Below are 20,563 nucleotides of genomic sequence, written 5' to 3'. Positions count from 1 at the left end.
GTATGGGGCAGAGGGAAATAAGCCCCCTCTGCTCTCTGGTCTCAGTTTACTCGTAACTGAAAGTGGGTCGGTTCAAACCCCCTGGGGCTGAGGTTGCCTCCCCTCGTCGAGCACGCGCTGTCGGACGCGCAGATCCCTCAGACCACGGGTCGGCTCGGGGTACCAGAGAAGCCTTCACTCGGGGTGCAGGTCCCAGCCGAACCAAAGCTCCCACCAAAGTTCAACACGCCCCCAAAGCCAGCGCCTGATTGGCCCGCCCTGCCTACACGCTGAGGCAGCCTCACCTTCTGATTGGCTGTTATGCTCCCTGTTCTGTGCTGGAACCCTCCCCTTCTCTGATTGGCCAGGCGCCTACCTGTACTCGCCCCAGATTGGGCGCCAGCTGGGCCGGCTCGTTGGCTCCCAGGGGCCCCGCTCTCTGATTCGCCGCTCGGGCCAGCCCCACGGCCTGCACGCTGAATGGCTGCGCCGCTACCTATATTGACCACTGATTGGGTGCACGGCGCCTCTCCGGCGTGATAGGTTAGGACCACCGCCCCCCTGGCTCCCCATTGGCTACTCGAAGAAGCCCGGTCTCCGGGTAAGATGGCAGCGGACGGACAGTGCTCGCTCCCCGCTTCATGGCGGCCGGTGACCCTCACCCACGTCGAATATCCTGCAGGTAAAAGGCGGTCCCGGCTCTGAGGACGCCTTCCTGGGGACGGCCTCTCAGTCCCGGGCGCTCCGGCCTGCGCGAGCCCGCGGAGGGGGCGCCGGGGGACCGGGGTGGGAACTGTCAAATAGTGAGCCATGGAGGGGCTCGGCCGGCACGCGCGCCGCGCAGGCGCAGTGGTGCGGGGATGAGCTGGGCGAAATTGTGAGGCGCTCGCTCGCGCACTCTGCGGCTGCGCGGTCGGGGTGCTCCCCAGGGTCCCGGGGCGCCGGTGGGCTGAAATGGGGTGGGGATCTGTGTGAGGCGAGAAAAGATCCCTGGTCTGGACCTTGGCCTTTCTCCCCCGCCCTCCACTGCCCCAGAGAGGCCGCACTCCCGCTCCAGCGTGCAGGGAGTGTCTGTTTGCTTCGAACAGTGCTTTGGGCTGCTTGTAAGATAAAGAGCTCCCGGTTGCTGGGAGTGTGCAAGGTGAAGCCAGGCTTATGAGTACTTGTGGTGCCACGCCTTGATCAGGGCACGACTCCACAACGGAGAGGACCCGATGAGGGGGCGGGCAGCCTCGGGATCTTGACTTCTGGAGCTTCCTATCAGACACACCTCTCGAAGCGCAGGGCTTTCCAGTTGAGAGGTCCATTAGCGGCGTTCTTGGAAGCTGTCTAGTAAGAGTGGCGCAGAGCCTGGGAGTGGGGGCCTGACCCGTCTGGGTTCCAGTTGAGGCGGAGGCCTTGTGCAGGTGCCTGCCTCTGCTTAAGTTACTTCATCTCTAAAGTGGAACTGATTACAGTGCTTACCTTCTGGTGATGGTGTGAGCATCAAATAGCAGGAGGCACAAGACGGGCTGAACAGTGCTCGGCATGCAGTAAGCGTTCAGCAAATACTTGCAGTTAATGTTATCCCACCTTCCAGGACCCTCCCTGGGTAGTATGGTTGAGTGCCAGGGAAGGTTGGGGCCCCCTCATTGAGCCCTGGTTGCCTGGGAAGGGTCCGCTCATGCTGCTGTCTTGCGAGATGTAAGAACCTGGCTCTGCTGAGGGCACCAGGATCGAATGCCAAAGACATTCGATTTGACCCTGGTGTTCTGGGTTGTATTGGGGGTGGTATGGCCCTGCCAGGTGCTGGGCCCTGCCTGCCTGCCTGTCTAACGTTTATCCATCCATTCATTCATTCAGCCAATATCCGCTGAACACTTCTGAGTGCTAGGCCCTGGGCTAACTCTGGTTTTAGAATGCTTAACAGGGCCTGAAATATCCCTGCACTCCTGCACTATGAAAACCGGCTGCTTTATAAGAGGAAAGCCAAAGCCTGGAGGTGGGGAAAGACTTGCTAAGGCCTCTGCACCTTCACAGCTTCCCCGCCTGGCTTCAGAGTAGTTTCTTGGAGTGCTCACAATCCAGCAAGCCAGAAGGAACCTGGCAGGCAGTTGTGTGCAGCATGATACAGGCTGTGATGGACCTGGCTGAGCCTGGAGCATCTGGTGAGGTCTAGTCCCCTATCAATGCTGCTGTGGTTCCCTGCACTTCTCCATCACACCCCTCGTCACACCGTCACTTGCTTACTTAATTCATTCAATACTTTTTGAGCCCAGTTAAGAGCCAGGCCCTGTGCTGGGCTTGGGAGATAGAGTGGGGTATAAAGAGACCCTGTCCATCCTCCCAGATGCTGTCCTGATTATCTACACTAGTGGATCATGAACTGTGCCTGGATGGCAGATTCTCCCGTCAGACTGCGAGCTCTGCACTAGCAGGGACGTATGTGTCTTTTTTTGCCACTGTGGTGACGTTTGTTGAGTTCACCCAGAGAGCATCCCAGGTGGGGAAGCTGTGTGCAAAGGTCCAGAAGTAGGACAGGGCACGGTGCGCTCAGGGAACTTGAGTTTGGTCCTTGGAACTGGAGCAGAGGGTGAGAGGGAAGCAGGGCCAGGACTGTGCAGGGCCAGATGAGCTGGGCTGAGGGGGAACTTGTCCTAAGGGGAGTGGGAGGCCTGAGGGGGCTTGGATCAGAGAGTGGAGAGGCCAGACTCCCTGGTAGCATCTTCAGGAAAACCCCAGGGTGGTACTGGCTCTGGGACAGGCTATGGAGATGGCTGAAGCTTTGGGGGTACCTGTCATTCACTGTCATCATAGCCCAGTGCTGTGGAGGTGAGTTTCGTAGTGGAGAGGCCCAGGAAAGAGAAGGGACTCACCCACTGTCACCCAGTGGGACTGTGGCAGCACCAGCACTTGAACCCAGGCACTTAGCTGGGCTGCTCTGCTCTCCCCGGCCAACTCCAGGCCAGCCTGACCCTGGGTAGGATGGGCTGGGTAGGATCCTGGGTGTGGATGAGGCCAGGCATGTGTGTGTCTATGTCTTCAGCCCTGGAATCCGAGCTCAGCCCTCTGTGGACACCTTCCCTGCTGCTTGTGTGAGGCTGGTGGCGTGGGCCATTTCCCACACTGGGTTCTCCCCACCTCTGCCCCAACATGGAAGTGTCCTGGTTGCCAGGGACCAAGCTAGGTGTCTCACAGGTCCCATCTCATTGAGTCTCATGCAGCTGTAGGAGGTAGGCACTAACATCCCTGTTCCACAAGTGGGTGAGCTGAGGCTTGAATCCTTGCCTCAGTTCATGCAGCCAGTGAGTGCGGGCATAGGAGCTGAACCATGCCTTCAGACCCCAGAGTGGCTACATAGCTGCCTGTCTCAAATGGTGAGGGTGGCCTTCGGACTCAGGCTCCCCTGCCCTTGGATTTTCAGCTTGAGTGTCCCCATTTCCTAAAAGGGCCCAGTGTTCCTCCGATGCCTCCATCCCAGGCGTGATGGGAGTGTCAGAAGCTGGTAATCAATAGGTAGGCAGTTTACTGCGAGAGAAGTGGCGAGCAGCTGTTACTGTGGCCCTATTGGACTTGGTTTCTGTCCGAGTCTTCAGTGTGGACCCAAGTCTGTGTGGTGTCCAGAGAATGTCGGATTTCCCCGGAGGCCCAGGGCTCAGCCAGGGCAGCCCCAGCACAACAGTGTGTGGCTCTCATATGCCTTCCAGGCTGCCTCCCAGGTCCTGGGCTCCACCTCTGGAGTCACCAGGCCGGGTTCACCTTCCTGCTTTGGCAGGAGGGATTGGTCTAGTGTCTGGACCAGGTCAGAGACTTGGACTTTAGTCCTGGTCCCACCTCCTTCTGGCTGTGTGACCTTGGGTGAGTCACATAGTCACTCTGGGATTCAGTTTCTTCATCTATAGAATGGGAACAGTCAAGGCACCTGCTTTAAACGCATGCTGTGTGCGCTTTAGTGCTAAGTAATAGACAGCATACATATGGCCGTGACTGAGTTGGCACGACCGGCTGGTAAACAGGTGTCCGTGTCTGCCTGACCCCATGCTTCAGGCCCTGCTGGGACCTCCTTACTGAAAGCTCAGGCCCTGCTTGCAGGGGGCTGACCCCTCTTCTGATGCCTGTGTCCTGTCCTCATTCTGTTCTCTGTCTTGCCAGGTGATCTCTCTGGCCACCTCCTTGCCTACCTGAGCCTCAGCCCTGTATTTGTGATCGTCGGTTTCGTGACCCTCATCATATTTAAGCGGGAGCTGCACACGGTGAGTCTGTCCTGCCCACACCCTCCCCACACCCCCCCCCAGTGTCCCCACCCTGCTTTGGGCAGTCTGTCTGCCCCTCAGCCCAGGGTTTGCCTTCTCATCCCTGCGTCCACCTGTCTTCAGATGCCTGGAGCCTCCTGGCTGGTTCTAGGTTACTCACCTGTTGGGCTGGGAGGTTCAGTCAGAGGCCGTGGTCTTTGGGACTAGGTAGCAGCCAACAGGTGCAAAGAGGCCCGGCTGACCGTATGTCTTCCCCAGCAGATCTCCTTCCTTGGGGGCCTGGCACTGAACGAGGGGGTCAACTGGCTGATCAAAAACGTCATCCAGGAGCCACGGCCCTGTGGAGGTAGGGCCTGGGCTGCCAGGGCCTGAGGGTCCCCCAGGTTGGGGCGTTACTGGGAGGTCTGCATCCTCCCGTGATGCCCTGGTCTCCTCTCTCTCCCAGGCCCCCACACCGCAGTGGGCACGAAGTACGGGATGCCCTCCAGCCACTCCCAGTTTATGTGGTTCTTCTCCATCTATTCCTTCCTTTTCCTGTATTTAAGGTGAGTTTCTACCCCGGCTGGGATGGCCCTGAACTGGCTCAGGCCGAGCTTTGCTAGGGACTCACTGTTAGCCCTTCCGATGTCCCTGGGGTGGGAGGGGCTGCAGCGGAGGCAGAAGGTACCCAGGGAGCATTTGGATGGGGCCAGGGACTGTTTGGGAGGCCTGGGCTGGGCTGTGGGCTGAGGTCATCTGGTGGGCGTGTTTTCCCAGAATGCACCAAACAAACAACGCCAGGTTCCTGGACTTGCTGTGGAGGCACGTACTCTCCCTGGGACTCCTTGCTGCAGCCTTTCTAGTCTCCTACAGCAGGTATGGAGGAGGGAGAGCCCCTGCCTGCACCCTGCCCGTCTGGTGTCCTGCTGATTCCTGGTCCCTCTGGGACCCCACCATGGACCCTAGTCCCAGAGCCTGCAGGGCAGGACTGGAAAAGGGGTCCCAGACCTCTAGTTTTAAAAGGACAGGGCTCCAGCTGCCCCTTCTAGCCCAGTCCCCACTGAGCCCAAGATTCTGGGGCCAACTCCATGTATCAGCCGTCTCTTCCCAGTGTTCCGGAGGAACCCACTGTAGACAAATTCAGAGGTCAAGGGCTCGATGGGAGGCAGGCAGATCCCAGCTGACCCTTCACTGCTGCGGATGGGAGACCTGTTTGGGGTCCAGTGCCCTCCCTCTTGGAAGTGGATCTGAGGCTATGCTCCGTGGAGTCAGTATCCTGTCTGTGTGTCTCCACATGTGCGGGCACAGGTTCCCGGGAAGCTGGCATGTGGGCAGCGGGGATTGTGCGGGCCTGTCTCTGACTGGCTGTCACATACTTCACTTCTGGCCTTGGCCCAGGGTCTACCTGCTGTACCACACCTGGAGCCAGGTGCTCTATGGAGGCATCGCTGGAGGCCTCATGGCCATCGCCTGGTTCATCTTCACCCAGGAGGTCCTCACCCCGCTGTTCCCCAGGATAGCAGCCTGGTAACTGTCTCCTGCTTTCCTGGGCACTGTGGGCCCTGTCCCCTCCTGTGGGTGGGGCCATCAGTGGGCAGACCCAGGAGTCTTGACCCCAGCCCCTGTCTCCCTGGGAAGGCCCCAGTGCCTAGCCTTCTGGTGGCATATGGCTATAGGCCCCACCTGCCTGGCTTCCACCTCCCCCCGGGGTTTGCGGCAGAAACACGGGGGGATTCCTCAGGCTGGGAAGCCAGAGTGCCATCCTCTGTCCTCGCCTAGGTTCTCAGGGACTTAGAAGCCTGAGTCCTGCTGGGATGTGTGTGCCGTGGGACAGTGCCCCTGCTTGAGGTGACACAGGTGACATAGCTGGGTCTCTCAGTGGCTCTGGGGTCTCAGGCCAGGCAAAGACTCTAGGCAGTGGGGGTGGGTGTCGCGCCAGCCCCGGGCAATGTTGGGGGTGTCTGGTGTGGTAACAGACTCATGCCCTGATGTGGCCCTGGCTCTCTGTTGTCTGTCTCTCCAGGCCTGTCTCCGAGTTCTTCCTAATCCGAGACACAAGCCTCATTCCCAACGTACTCTGGTTTGAGTACACGGTGACCCGGGCAGAAGCCAGGTGAGTTCAGGGGACAGCGGTGCTCACTGGGCCCAGCCCTAGGCAGCCTCTGCCTCCATGTTTGGAGGGCTCTCCAGGAGCCCCGTGCCTGCCTAAGCACTTCTCTTGCATTAGCTCGTTGAATCCTGCTGTGACCCCCGTTTTGCAGATGAGAAAACTGAAGCTTGGAGAAATCATTTGCTTGACATCTTGCAGATAGTGGGTGGGGGAGCAGGGTGGTGAACCCAGGCTGTCTGGCCCAGAGCCCATGCTTTTACACTCTGCAGGCCAGAACCAGAGAGCTGGGCAGCTGAGGTTCTCGGGGCTCCTGTGTGTGGACATCCCTAGGGGTTAGTCCAGATGCTTTCTTAGACCTGGGTAAACTGAGGCACTTTGCGTTAGGAGGCCAGCCTGTATTTGTGCAGCAAGTCAGGACAGAGCTGAGCTTTGGAAACTCCTGACTCATGCTGTTTCACTCACCCCAAATCCTGGGTGGGGTTCCTAGGGGGGTGGGAAGGCTGGCTCTTCTTTTTCTTTTTTTTTTGTTTGAGACCGAGTCTTGCTATGTCGCCCAGGCTGGAGTGCAGTGGCGCGATCTCGGCTCACTGCAAGCTCCGCCTGCTGGGTTCACACCATTCTCCTGCCTCAGCCTCCCGAGTAGCTGGGACTATAGGCACCTGCCACCATGCCTGGCTAATATTTTGTATTTTTTAGTAGAGATGGGGTTTCACCGTGTTAGCCAGGATGGTCTTGATCTCCTGACCTCATGATCCACCTGTCTCAGCTTCCCAAAGTGCTGGGATTACAGGCGTGAGCCACCGCGCCTGGCCGAAGGCTGGCCCTTCTCTGGGTTCAGAAGGGAGCTGAGGCTCCAGAGGAAGCCTGGGAGGTTTCTCAGCAGGCTGAGAGGGACCGTGGGGCGGGGTAGGGTGGGGCGTCCTAGCAGCCAGGAAATGTGTTTAGTACATCAAGGTCCAAATTATCCTAACGAGCTTAAGAGCAAAGCTGGGGATCCATGAGGAAAGGGGATTGGAGGGGTTAGGGCAGGCAATCCCATTAGAGGCAGAAGGGCCCCAGCTGGCCCCGTTGATCTCTCACCAGCCTGCCGTGCCTCACCCTGCCCTGCCCCGCCTGGCCGGCCTCCACCTGCCTTCATTCACCAAAATCTCGGGGCACACCTGTTCTGTGCCCGGCTGCGTGCTGGGGGCAAGCACAGTGACAGCCATGGTCCCCTGCTCATGGCGCTCCAGCAGGCAGGGAAGAGCTGCGACGCACCTGCCTATGTGATCAGTGCTGTGGCCTGACAGCTTGTGTCGGGAGCCTATGTGGGGCTGGGTGGGCGTGAGTGGGGGGGTGGGGAGGGTGGGGACGATGTAGGGGGTGGGGAGGGGGTGGAGAGGGTGGCGGGTAGGGGGTGGGGAGGTGGGGAGGGTTACGGGGTTGGCAGGTAATGTTCTCAGCAGAGGGAAGGGCATGCACAACTCCTGAGGCTGACGAAGCTTGGTGACTGCACCAGACGGAGGCTGCCGGGGCTGGAGCCCAGGGAGCAAGGGGTGTGTTGTGGGACGAGGCTGGGGCCAGATCACACAGGAGCAGTAGGTTTCTAGATTTTAACTGGGACCCTAGACAAACCCAGTTCTCCTCTACTGAGTCTCTGTCAGCCCCTCTAGAAAACGGGGATGATTGGCCCTGGTTCCCTCAGGTTCCTGGGCCCACCCTGGATATAGCCACACCCCAAATTTGGTGCTCAAATGCCCTCAGTAACCTCCATCAGTAGTTCTACTTTTGCTTACATACCTCCTGGATGGGGAGCTCACTACGTTTCTGTACTCTGTTTTGATCAATAACAGAACCTAATTGTGCTGGCTTGTCTATAAAGGGAAACTCACCATAACTAATGGAACCCAGCCAGGTCCCTCTTGCCTCTGTCATCTCATCCTGGCCCCCACCCCTGCCCCAATCCCCTGGCTCCACTTCTGGGATTGGAGAGCTGGGACAACCAAGGTACAGGCCCTGCCAGGGAGATCAACCCTCTCTAGGTGCCATTCCCAGGGCAGGTGCTCTGATTGGCCCAGTTCAGGTTAATCGCTGGCTACTGAGGGTGGGCATTTGCCTACTTAGTTGAGACTATGGGTGTGGTGGGGACAGCTGTAGGTCACTGAACACCAGGTGTCCCCACATCTGACCCCCATCCCATTTTGCAGGAACAGACAACGCAAGCTGGGGACGAAACTGCAGTGACCAGTGGATGTGGCTGGGTCTAGCCTCCAGATCCGGCCCGCACGATGCCTTGCAGGATGGACAGGATGACAGACAGGGACGAAGCAGAGACCTCTACAGACCCAAGTCACCAAGTGGAGCCTTTTTTTTTCTTATTTTAATTTTAATGAACAAGGTGGACCAAAGGGCTGAGCCAGCCCCTCAACCAGGACCCTGGGGGGCCTGCTGCCTGGGGGCCGTGGCCAGAGACCCTCGCTGTGCTGCTGCCAGCTCCCGGCTGGGCAGGAAGTGCCCTCGGTGTGGGCACCTGGGTGTGGGGTGGAGAAGGAGGGCTCGCGCCTCCGGTCTCGGGGCCAGGAATTCCAGGTGGCGTGAGAAGTACACACTATTTATTTTTTGGTTTTGTCAGAGGCAGGCAGGATTTTGGAGCTGAAGAACCTGCTTTGCGGTGGCTGCCCTGTGGACAGAGGGCTCCCGGTCAGCCTCCTAGGCCCTTCGCCCTATGCCCAGAGGGCAGGCTGCCTCTCCCTGGGCCGAGGTGGCCTGGGGTGCCAGGAGGAGGGGAGCATACCCCATGCCCTCCCTGCCACCGTTGCCATTCCAGAACCTCGGTCAGTGTTTCCCTGTCTGGGGGCGGGGCCCAGAGCGAGCGCGCATCTGGCGGCTGCCGTCGTTGTGTTCTACCCCGTATTAACCCAACACCACAAGGGCTTTCTCTGGTCCCCTGTCCCTAAGACCGTAATCCCTTTCTGACAAAGGAGCTGCACATGTGGGTGAGCAGACCCAAGCTGTTTACAGCTCTTTCTTGTCCTGCCGTCCAGTAACAGTTAGTCTTCATCCCCACGCGAACAAAACGGGAAGGAGCCTCGAGGAGAGGAGTGAGGCAGTGGGCACCCGAGTCCCTCGTCCTTCCCTCTGTGTGCTCTGAATGTGTCTTTGTCCTTCCCGACCCATCTCTGACCAGCTGGGAACCTGCTTGGGGTCCCCGTCAAACCTGTGTCTGGGGTGTGGGCTCACAGATCCTTACCAGCCTGGTTCGTGTGAGGGCTCTTCCTCAAGGGATCCCCATCTCTAAGTCACTCTGAAAGGGAGTCGTGGAGAGGAGACACCTCCAGGTTCTTAGAAGTTTTGAGGACTGAACTGGGTCACTCGGGATCTGTGTTCAAATCCTCCCCACCCCTTTCTTTGTGGAGGTTCCTAACCTGCTGCTGAAGCACAATATTTTGGTGCTTTCTTTTCTCATTTGTTAAAGGCAGTGTCCAAAAGCCATTCCAGATGCCAGGACCAGGGGCTTATTTCTAGGGAAGGTAGGTCGGTTTCCACGTTTGCCTCCCGTTATTTTTATTTTTTACCTTTTGCCTGAGACAAGCCGAGTGTGAGGTGGTTTGATTTAAGAAAAATCAATGAAATTGTTTACTATTGTTTTAAAATAAAACCGTAAACTGGCGGCTTGAGCACATGCTAACTGAGCTCAGGAGAGGAGATTGGGGCAGCTGTGGGGACACATGACCCTTAGGGGTAAGGATACGGTGAAGACCATAAAACCAGAAGTGATCTAGTCCCTTCTAGCCCACAGCAGGGGTCTGAATGGCCTCTGCGGCACTTCCTGTCAGGGTCTGCCCAGCTTCTGGTTACATCCCTCCAGGGGACCTCGCTGAGGGCCACCATACCAAACCTGGACACTCAGCCTTAGGAAGTTTTCCCCTTTTCACTCTCAGTCTCCCTCCCTGTGTGGTGCTGGCCCTGCTCTCACTGAGCCTCGTTCCTCCTCTGTAGGACAGCCTTGAGGACTCGGGGGCAACCAGTGTGCCCTTCAGAATGTGCCAGGATAAACATGTCCACTTGTCTGGCACTGGCTCACGCCTATAATTTCAGCACTTTGGGAGGCTGAGGCGGGAGGATCACTTGAGCCCAGGAGTTTGAGGCCAGCCTGGGCAACATAGCAAGACCCTGTCTTTACAAAATATATTTTTTTTAATTAGCTAGGCGTGGTGGTGCACACCTGTGGTCCCAGCTACTCGAGGGGCTGAGGTGGGATGATCACTTGAGCCGGGGAGTCAAGGCTGCAGTGAACCGTGATCACACCACTGCCCTCCAGCCTGTGCAAGACCCCATCTCAAAAACAAAACAAATACATGTGGACAAATATGATCAAATATAAAAGGAAAGAAGACACCATGCTGGAGAACCAGCAGAAAACAGATAATAGAAACAAACCCACACATACTTCAAATACTGGAATGATTAGGCACAGAGTGCTTTACTATTTTTTTTTGAGATGGAGTCTTGCTCTATCGCCCAGGCTGGAGTGCCTTGGCGTGATCTCAGCTCGCTGCAGCCTCCGCCTCCCGGGTTCAAGCAACTCTTCTGCCTCAGCCTCCCATGTAGCTGAGACTACAGGTGCACACCACCACGCCCGGCTAATTTTTGTATTTTTAGTAGAGATGGGGTTTAGTCATGTTGGCCATGCTGATCTCTAACTCCTGACCTCAAGTGATCCACCCATCTCGGCCTCCCAAAGTGCTGGGATTATGGCGTGAGCCACTATGCCTAGCCTGTTTTACTATTTTTAAAGAGAAGGTCGGGCACGGTGGCTTACATCCATAATCCAGAGTCGGACAGATCACTTAGGGTCAGGAGTTCGAGACCAGCCTGGCCAGTGTGGTGAAATACCATCTCTACTAAAAATACAAACATTAGCTGGGCATGGTGGCACCCGCCTGTAGTCCCAGCTACTTGGGAGGCTGAGGCAGGAGAATCACTTGAACCCGGGAGGCGGAGGTTGCAGTGAGCCAAGATCGCGCCACTGCACTCCAGTTTGGGTGATAGAGTGAGACTCCCATCTCAAAAAAATAAATTAAAAGACAGTATCTGCGGGGAACCGGAAACTATAAAGCTAGCCCTGGCCTAGAATAATAGCTAAAAATCAAGGATCCGAGGGGTAGATTTAAGAGCAAATTAGAGAGACTTAAAGAGGAAAAGCAAACTGGAGCGTGAGTCAGAAGACATCCCGGCTACAATGTGGAGTGGGAAAGCTACGGGGAGCAGCTTCAGGTGCAGCCGCCCCTGCTAACTCATCGCCTTCACCTCATTCACACTCACTGCTTACCCTGACCCCACTCCAACCTGCCCAAGGTGCAGTGCTGGGCGGAAGCCTCTCAGAAGCCTCTTTGATGTATCCACTTTTCTTCCCCACTGAGGCTGCTATGTGGGTCCAGGCCACTACCAGTCCCTGGCTGCAGGCAGCAAAGCCTCCTGATAGGTTCCCCTCCTCCCGACCCCTAGCCTAGTCCCCTTCAGTCTATTCCTCACGTGGCAGCAACCATAGCATCCTCCTAAAACCCAGCCATGCCAAGCTCCTCACACTTTGGGCTCAGGAAGAGGTCCTCGTCTTTGACATGGCCCTTCCACAGGACCCGTGCAGCCAGCTCCTTACCCTGCCTTGACAGCCTGACCTCAAGTCTATCCCTGCTTTCTCCCAGTGACGGGGCCCACATAAAGTTCGTGCCCACTGGATGTACAGACATTCCGGATCTACATAAAAGCCACACATCTTTCTCTTGAATTCATTAATCTTATTGGGCGTGGTGACTCACGCCTGTAATCCCAGCACTTTGGGAGGCTGAGGCAGACGGATGACCTGAGGTCAGGAGTTCGAGACCAGCCTGGCCAACAAGGTGAAACCCTGTCTCTACTAAAAGTACAAAAATTACTGGGCATGGTGGCGCAGGCCTGTAATCCCAACTATTTGGGAGGCTGAGACAGGAGAATTGCCTGAACCCCGGAGGCGGAAGTTGCAGTGAGCCGAGATCACACCACTGCACTTTAGCCTGGGTGAGAAGAGTGAAACTGTCTCAAAAAAAAAAAAAAAAAAAAAAAATTATTATTCAAATATCAAATGATGTATTGCTCAAGACATACCAATTCAGAACACCTTTTTTTCACTCATTTTGCAAAAGCAAATCACGTTTTTCATCTGCATCACTGGTGTCAGCCCTGGAGGCCCCTCTGGGTCAGCTAACCCTGCTCTCCTGAGGCTGTTGTCTTTGCTATGCCAGCCTTTAAGCAGCACCTATAGGATTTCATGCACAGAACAAGCACTAGAAATTTCATTCCAAGCCACAAGTTCCCCCTGGCACAACATTAAGCACTGGTTTCTCCCTACGTCCAAGTGTGAGGCCTCAGGAATTACCCCTAAGGAAGAATGACAAAATCTTGTTTCTTTGCCTTTTTCCCCCACCAAGGACCTCCAGGGATTTCCTGTCACCATGATTGAGGTTGCTCAGATGCTGAATGTACCCTCCTTGAACAACAGTTATTGGCTCCAAGGAATTGAGGGGGCTTCCATGTGATGGGGCCTGTAATGCCTCACCCTACGGGAATGCCCCCCAATTCAGAAGGATAGTTCTGGGGAAAAAAATCCAACCTTATATTCAGACCTGTAGGGTTCTCAGCTGAGTTTCGGAATCCAGGATGTCTGGCAGCCTCTTGACTGTTGGTTCTCCCCTCCCTGTCCTGCCCTGGGCTGGCTGCAGGCCCACCCCTGGTCGCTCAGGCAGCACTCACTCTGCCCTGCTGTGGACCCTGTTTCCTAGTGGTTCTAGTCACCCCCAGAGGGAGCACCCTGTTGTGTAGAGAGGAGCAGAGTCGGCGTGCTGGTCCAGGTGACATTCTCTTCTAGGCCTGCTTGTTCCCCATGGAGGCATCCTTTCCCTGCCTCCACCCACTCCCCCCATTGTCTGGGCTACACCTCCTGTCCCCTTGGGGCACTGGGCAAGTGGCTTCCCTCTCTCACTGAGTATGCCACCGCTGGCCAGGCCTGGCAGGTCCCTGTGCCTGATTAGAGCTCAGGCTCAGCCTGACCTCCCTCTTCACCCGCTCACTCGTGGTCCTAAGCCTGGGCACCCATCGCCTCCCTTTCTCCAGCCCCTGCTGTGGGACAGGTGGGTGGATGTGGCCTGGGGCTGGGGACCTGGCTCTAGGGAGGGGCTTCTTGGAGCCCTGGCCCAGAGGAGACAAGTGTGGCCTCTGTGAATCCTGCTCTGCCATTTAGTGTCCTGGTGATCTTAACCTCGCTAAGCCCGCTTCTTCATCTGACAAATGGAGAAAACCACAGGCCCCACTCGGAGGTGACTGTTCCAGCTTAGTCCGGTCACAGAGCCCTTTACTCACAGGCCAGCCAACCTCCCTCGGCCCACCCCGGCATCCACGCTTGGGGTTTCCCACGGGCCTTCCTCACAGGCCAGGGATCCAGTGGGAGACTCTCCCCTCCCCACAAACAGCACGCTTGGTTTTGCCAGGAAGCCCTGCTTCAGCCATGGACATGGGACTGTGGGCAGGTACGTGGTTCTGCTCTGATGGCTTCCCCTGCCCACCCCCGAAGGTGTCTGTCCTGGCAGCGGCTGGGTCTGGGGTAAGCTGAGCCTGCTGCTGTACTCCTACTTTTGGTGGGTTCAGTGGGGGGAAGCAGGGTGACACCCGGGGCTCCTGGATATCAGCCACACTGCTGGGCCCCACAGTCCCCTGGGAGAGCTGCCCCTACCCACAACCCATGGGACTTGGGAAGGCCCAAGCCAGAGGCAGGTGGGAAGTTGCTGGTGAAGGACGCAGCCCTGGCTCTGGCCCAGCTCTGGGCCTAGTGCCCTGAGGTCACAGCTGGCCCTTGGCTCCTGGACCAAAGTTCTCAGGCACACCAGCTGCTTGGTCACCAGCTCCCAGGCTCAGGGAAAGCTGAAGAGGGCAAGGCCAGGTGCCTGCCCCCACCCTGCCTGCCTCAGCTGAAACACCTCTTCACCAACACAATTCCCATTTATTGATGACCTTGCATATAAATATCATACAACAGGGCAGGGGCAGGAACCAAGCTGAGTGGAACCAGAGGTGGCTTGCTAGCCATGCTATCCGCAGGAACACAGCCGCCACGGAGGTGAAACCTCACACCCTGGCCTCTTGGCCCCAGACAATCCTGTCTCCAGGTCTTGGGAGTTTGGGAAGCAGGGTACAGACGCTGGCCTGGTCATAGAGATGGCAGGGAGTGGCCGGGGCCGAGCTGGTGAGATAAAGAGCTCTTGCCAGTCTCCTGTTCCAGAGGGCTGCTTCCCTTCCCCAGAGGAGGCACCGGTAGAGGAGGCACCAGGGGCCTGGGCCTAACATCCCGCTCAGCCTCTGCACTTAGCCCCAGGTCGGGCCCTGGCAGGTGCTGAGTTGACCCACGGAAGGCACTTGGCTGGGGCCTGCAGGCCCCCTGGAGGATGTGGTCCGTGACTCAGTAGATTTGGGGGGACCAGGGAAGAGGGAACCAATGGGCTGAGCCCTGGTGGGTGGCCCATCCCAGGGTGGGCTTGGCTATGGCATTGGCAGGCCTGAGTCCTAGGGGCTCAGAGCTTGGCCCGGGGGTGGCTCTGCAGCAGGGCACGCATGTCCAGGAGCGCCTTCTCCAGGTAATGTGCCAGGCGGGCGGCGTTGGTCTCTGCGCAGCTGTTGTAGGCCGACAGGGAGAAGTTGATGTGGGCCTCCATGGGGTTATAGCAGACACCGTAGCCATCGGGGACCACGGGCCCAAAGAACATAACACAGTCTGTCTTGGAAGGGACCTGGGGACAGCAGGACGAAAGCTCTCAAGCTCCGCTACCTTGACGCCCCCAGCACTTCCCAGGCTGCCTGTGCTTCTGTCAAGACTGCAGGCCCCTTGAGGGCAGGGACCATGGTCTGTCCCCTGCTATATCCCAGCAACCAGTACAGGCTGGCACGAATCAAATGTTCCTTTATACCTGACCAGTGAGTCAGGGAAGCTGATTCTCCCATGAGAAGCACTGACCCCTTCTCAGCCTGCCTGGGCTGCAGGTAGGCCCCTGCCCCCAGTTCCTCCTCTGGAACTCAGCTGTGTTGGCATTGGGCCAGTGGGGCCTGTGTGGCCACATCAAACTGCCAGTGGGTTCTCTGCCTGCAGCCCCCAGGGCACCTGGGGCAGTGGCTCACCTGGCTGGTGGAGAGGTGGAAGTGCATGGCAATGGCATAGGAGGTGTCCATGAAGATGTCAGGCATGCTCACCAGGTCCTCAATGGCCTGCAGCTTCAGGCCCAGGAGGTGTCGATCAAAGGCCTCTCCACGGATGGCCTGTTGGGGTGGGAGAGCTGTCAGGAGCAGGGGCTGTGGACCCACGGGGTATCCCCGCCCTCTTCAGCCTGTGGCAGCGCCATCCTTCCCAGGCACTGGCCACTCAGAACCATGAGACCAGAGTATTCTGGCCAGAGAGAGCCTTTGTTTCACAGATGGGGAAACTGAGGCTCAGGGAGGGGCGGGGATTTGCCCAGGGAGGCAGGACAGTGCAGGGTTGCGGAGCAGGGCCTTGGAGCTGGGTGGCCTAGCCCCATCCAGGCTGCGGGGCCTTGGTAGGTTGCTTAGGTTCTGCAACCGTAGTGTCTTCATCTGTAAAGAGGGGTGAGTCCTGCACTCCCCTCGCAGGGTGGCGGTAAGCTTTAAATGGATGTGTGCATGTAGCACGGTCAGAGCCTGGACACACAGCTGCTCAGAGACAGAGCCTGGACATGCACCCAGACAGCCACCTCCCTGACTGCAGCCCAAGCTGCTGGAGGGCAGGAAACTTGCTGTCTGCTGGACCACGTATACCTAGCATCAGGGAGAGAGTGTGACCCAAAATCTAGGGCCCAGGCCAACCCTGGAACTGGGATCAGGGCAGTTACTGGGCCCAGGCTGGGTCTCTCCAACTTTAAAATGGAGATACTTGGCTGGGCGCAGTGGCTCACGCCTGTAATCCCAGCACTTTGGGAGCCTCAGGTGGGTGGATCACCTGAGGTCAAGAGTTTGAGACTAGCCTGTCAACATGGTGAAACCCTGTCTCTACTAAAAATACAAAAATTAGCTGGGCATGATGGTGGGTGCCTGTAATCCCAGCTACTTGGGAGGCTGAGGCAGGAGAATCGCTTGAACCCGGGAGGCGGGGATTGCAGTGAGCCGAGATCGCACCACTGCACTCTAGCCTGGGTGACAGAGCAAGATTCCGTCTCAAAAAAAAAAAAAAAAAAGAAAAGAAAAGAAAAAATAGGGGGCTATTCAGCCTGGTTCTGGGTACTCCCAGGTTGGGGGAGGTGTGGTCCTAGCAAAGGGTTGGCAGCCATTGCCATTGGCTGCAGGGATGGATAGTCAGAGGGACAGACAGATGGCTGACACTAAGGGACAAGTTAGTAGGCACAAGCGGGCTCACTTACCCGGTCAGTATAGCCTCGGTGGGCCTGCACGGCCTTCCGCAGCAGCTCCACCTTCTGGTGCCCCTAGAGTGGTGAGGGTCGGAGGGAGCTGAAGCACTGTCCCTTCTCTTCTCCTTGCCCACCTCAGTAGCCCACCCCTCACCCAGCACTAGATTCTGAGCTCTTTAAGAGGAACTATTAGGGTAGGGCCGGGAGCGGTGGCTCACGCCTGTAATCCCAACACTTTGGGAGGCCGAGGCAGGTGGATCCATTGAGGTCGGGAGTTTGAGACCAGCCCGGTGAACATGGTGAAACCCTGTCTCTACTAAAAATACAAAAATTAGCTGGGCATGGTGGCAGGCACCTGTAGTCCCAGCTACTTGGGAGGCTGAGGCAGGAGAATTGCTTGAACCCGGGAGGTGGAGGTTGCAGTGAGTCGAGATCATGCCAAAACAAGAAAAAACAAAAGACCGAGTATTGCAACTGCCAACTCCTTGGTCCTCAGCCAGGGTCTGACATAGGGCAGTTGCTTTACTGCCAATGAATAAATGAATGAACAAATGTATGACTCCCTTTTCCTCTTTGGCCCCCAGGAAGCTCAGAGCTAGATTCACGGTTCCAGCTTCTGTTAGATTCCCCAAGCCCACCATGGAATCCTGTAGGTGCTCAATCAATGTGTGTTGACTGAGTGAGCACGAGGGAGATGGCTCAGACCCAGCTCACCCGCCCTCACCCCAGACCTCTCACCGTGATGCTGGAGTCATCCATGGCCTTGACAAAGGCGAGTGAATCCATGGAAGCCGAGCGGATGGTGTCGGTGCGGCCCAGGTGAAACATGCGCAGGGAGGCACTTTCGTAGGTGGCACATGCCTGCCTGTAGATCCTGGTGGGAAATGGGGCTGAGCACGCCCCTTGGAGGCGGACACCCCCTCCCCTGCCCCCAGGTCTCCTCCCTCCTCCATGGGCGGGCTGCAGAGGTGCACCTGTAGTAGGCCAGCTGCAAAGCCATCTGGATGAAGGCGTCTGGGCTTAGCTTCTCCGACTTGGGGAAGTCCTTTCCAAAATGATGGAACACCATCACGGTGATGTCCAGGTCCTGGATCATGCTGGGGGTGTGGGAAGGGCAGGTGAGGGGCAGGCCCCGGCAGCCCCTCCCAACCCCACAGAGGGTCTGGGTGTCATGAGAGAGCTGGCACAGGAGCCACTCAAGCTGAAGGGCCTGGCCTTATCCACCCAGCATAGGGACTGCAGGGGCAGGCACTTACATGCTGAGATTCTGCTTGGCCTTCTCGATGTCGCTCTTGATCTCGGGGGTGATGTTGAACCGCAGCTTCTTGGGCATGGGCAGGGGCACCATGGGAGACCGCACGAGCTCGGGTTTCTTCCTGCACAGTACATGGGGCCTTAGGCTCATGCTGGCGCCTCTAGAGCCTGGGTCCATTCTGAGACCAGGGTGGGGGCCAGCCCAGGGAGATGTGTTTGTTCTGAAAACCACCTTCACTTCAGCTTTCTTTTTTTTTTAAAGATGACGTCTTGCTCTGTTGCCCAAGCTGGAGTGCAGTGGTGTGATCTCAGCTCACTGCAAGCAACCTTGGCCTCCCTGGTTCAAGTGATTCTCCTGCCTTAGCCTCCTGAGTAGCTGGGATTACAGGTGCCTGCCACCACGCCTGGCTAATTTTTTTTTTTTCCTTTTGAGATGGAGTCTCACTCTGTTGCCCAGGCTGGAGTGCAGTGGCACAGTCTCCGCTCAACGCAACCTCTGCCTCCTGGGTTCAGGCAATTCTCTTGCCTCAGCCTCCTGAGTAACTGGGATTATAGGCATACGCTGCCACACCTGGGTAATTTTTTTTTTCTATTTTTAGTAGAAATGGCATTTCACCGTGTTGGCCAGGCTGATCTCAAACTCCTGACCTCAACTGATCCTCTCACCTCAGCCTCCCAAAGTGTCAGGATTACAGGCCACCATATCCGGCTGGCTTCCTTGGAAGAAACAGATTCCCCGGAACAAAGGAGAGTGATATTCCCCTATAAGTTGGTCTATCACCTGTGTGTCACCTGTCACTAGGCGCTGGGGAACTAGGCGAGAGATGTGACTGTACTCACGTGTACTCGATGACATAGTCCAGAAGGGTGACAATAGGGGGCCCCTCCGCTGCAGCATGCTCGTACACGAGCCCACAGGAGCCATCTTCTGCCACGATGAACTGTGGAAGGGAAGGGAGACCCCGGTCAGCCCCAGGGCCCTGGGGGTTGGCCCCGACCCAACCACTCTTTGGCCGAGGCAAGGGCCTCTCTGAAGTCATCTCAATGGGCTATGCTGACTTATTACTGTTATTAACAATAGCTGACATTCACTGGGTGCCCTGGTGTGCTAAGCACATCCCACGCTCAGCGTGCCTGACCGAGTCCTTCAAACTACTCTGCCAGTGAGGTCGACCACCTCCCCATTTTACAGGTGCAGAGAGGGATTGTTGTGCCAGGATTGCACTGGCTGACCCCGGATCCCAGGTTCTCTGTGAGGCGCTGAGGGGGTGTGCTGGGGGTGGCAGTGGTTTCCAGGCCAGCGGCAGGACTGGTGATGACAGGCTGGCTGCTCGGTAATTATGGTGGCGTCCAGCCTGCTGGCTTCCTGCCTGTTTTACAAGCTAGGAGGCTGGGGATGCAGGGCCGGGGAGGGGCAGGAAGTCCCAAGGCCATGGAAGCCCTGTTCAGGTGTACATGAGTGGGCGAAGCCCTGCTGCGCCTCACCTGCAGCGTCTTGTCGAACCAGCGGTTGCCGCTGTTGAGCCTGCTGCCGCCCCCATGCAGCATCTGGCCTGCCACGTGGCTGCGGTACACGTCTTCTGAGACCCTGGGCATGGGCGCATCCAGGCACACGGTGAAGATACTCTTCTGGATGGAGCGCACGGAATCCCGGTTCACCTTGTCTGCAGGTGGCATGGGGTGGGGAGGCTCAAAATGGGGTGAGTCTCAGGGTATGGGAGAGATGGACCAGCCCCTCCACAGCCTCCTGCCCTGGGCTCTTCTGACCTATTTGTACCCCTCTGGGATGAGGAGATCCCCACCTCAGGGGCCCTCCAGGGCATTGACCGAGTGTAGGGTGTGGGTTCAGAGCTTCAAACTCAACAGGACCCTGCAGCCCCACAGCATTCCTTGAGGCAGGACCCAACCCCTGGCCCACTTTAGACACAGGAAACGGAAGCCCAGGGTCACACAGGAGCTGGCATGGCAGGCAGGGATCCCACACAGGTGGTCTGACTTTGGGGCTAATGCCCCTGAGCAAGACATGCTTTGGAGGATTGCTGGTGCTTAGGGGTACAGGGAGTGTGGAGGTGGGTGGGCTCCTCAGCCAGAGGACTTGGACTATAATCCTAACTTGCTATTTAGCAGAGAGAAACTACCCTAACCATGAGGTGTCCTCATCTATGACATGGGGCCCGCATTGCCTGCTCCACGTTGACAGGATGCAGTGAGAAACATGGCTGCCCACGGCTGTGCGGGGCCCAGTGTGCTGGGGGAATGTTGGGAAAAGGGCTTGTGGGGTGCCTGTATAAACTGGCCTTAAAAATATGGGATAGGCCGGGTGCGGTGGCTCAAGCCTGTAATCCCAGCACTTTGGGAGGCCGAGACGGGCGGATCACGAGGTCAGGAGATCGAGACCATCCTGGCTAGCATGGTGAAACCCCGTCTCTACTAAAAAAATACAAAAAACTAGCCGGGCGAGGTGGCGGGCACCTGTAGTCCCAGCTACTTGGGAGGCTGAGGCAGGAGAATGGCGTAAACCCAGGAGGCGGAGCTTGCAGTGAGCTAAGGTCCAGCCACTGTACTCCAGCCTGGGCAACACAGCGAGACTC

At 57.3% G+C, this 20,563-nt stretch overlaps 2 protein-coding genes across 4 annotated transcripts; one reads left to right on the top strand and one right to left on the bottom strand.

Annotated features, from left to right (window-relative positions):
* Positions 1 to 544: 544 nt before the first annotated feature.
* On the top strand, positions 545 to 9,946 carry DOLPP1 (dolichyldiphosphatase 1). Of its 3 annotated transcripts, XR_002732570.2 has the most exons (9): positions 545 to 661; positions 4,111 to 4,211; positions 4,473 to 4,557; positions 4,657 to 4,756; positions 4,968 to 5,066; positions 5,589 to 5,717; positions 5,970 to 6,047; positions 6,214 to 6,303; positions 8,487 to 8,525. XR_002732570.2 is itself a non-coding variant. In XM_023216978.2 (8 exons), the coding sequence occupies exons 1-8, from the start codon at positions 586 to 588 to the stop codon at positions 8,521 to 8,523; spliced, it is 717 nt and encodes a 238-aa protein (XP_023072746.1). In that variant the 5' UTR covers positions 545 to 585; the 3' UTR covers positions 8,524 to 9,946. The 3 variants fall into 3 exon arrangements, 2 of the variants coding, with proteins under 2 accessions (XP_023072746.1, XP_023072747.1); XM_023216978.2 differs by lacking the exon at positions 5,970 to 6,047 and having other exon boundaries at positions 8,487 to 9,946; XM_023216979.2 differs by lacking the exons at positions 5,589 to 5,717; positions 5,970 to 6,047 and having other exon boundaries at positions 8,487 to 9,946.
* A 4,345-nt stretch (positions 9,947 to 14,291) lies between these two features.
* CRAT (carnitine O-acetyltransferase) lies at positions 14,292 to 20,286 on the bottom strand. The gene is made up of 8 exons (XM_026457140.2): positions 19,458 to 20,286; positions 18,813 to 18,913; positions 17,975 to 18,094; positions 17,693 to 17,815; positions 17,457 to 17,592; positions 16,731 to 16,793; positions 15,481 to 15,618; positions 14,292 to 15,095 (listed from the first exon to the last, which is right to left on the bottom strand). The coding sequence occupies exons 1-8, from the start codon at positions 19,647 to 19,649 to the stop codon at positions 14,880 to 14,882; spliced, it is 1,089 nt and encodes a 362-aa protein (XP_026312925.1). The 5' UTR covers positions 19,650 to 20,286; the 3' UTR covers positions 14,292 to 14,879.
* Between the last annotated feature and the right edge of the window lie 277 nt (positions 20,287 to 20,563).

Source organism: Piliocolobus tephrosceles, chromosome 14 (genome assembly GCF_002776525.5).
Source record: "Piliocolobus tephrosceles isolate RC106 chromosome 14, ASM277652v3, whole genome shotgun sequence".
In the NCBI taxonomy this organism is placed as follows: domain Eukaryota; kingdom Metazoa; phylum Chordata; class Mammalia; order Primates; family Cercopithecidae; genus Piliocolobus; species Piliocolobus tephrosceles.
Note: the sequence above shows the minus strand (reverse complement) of the source record. Positions and strands in the feature narration are given on the sequence as shown.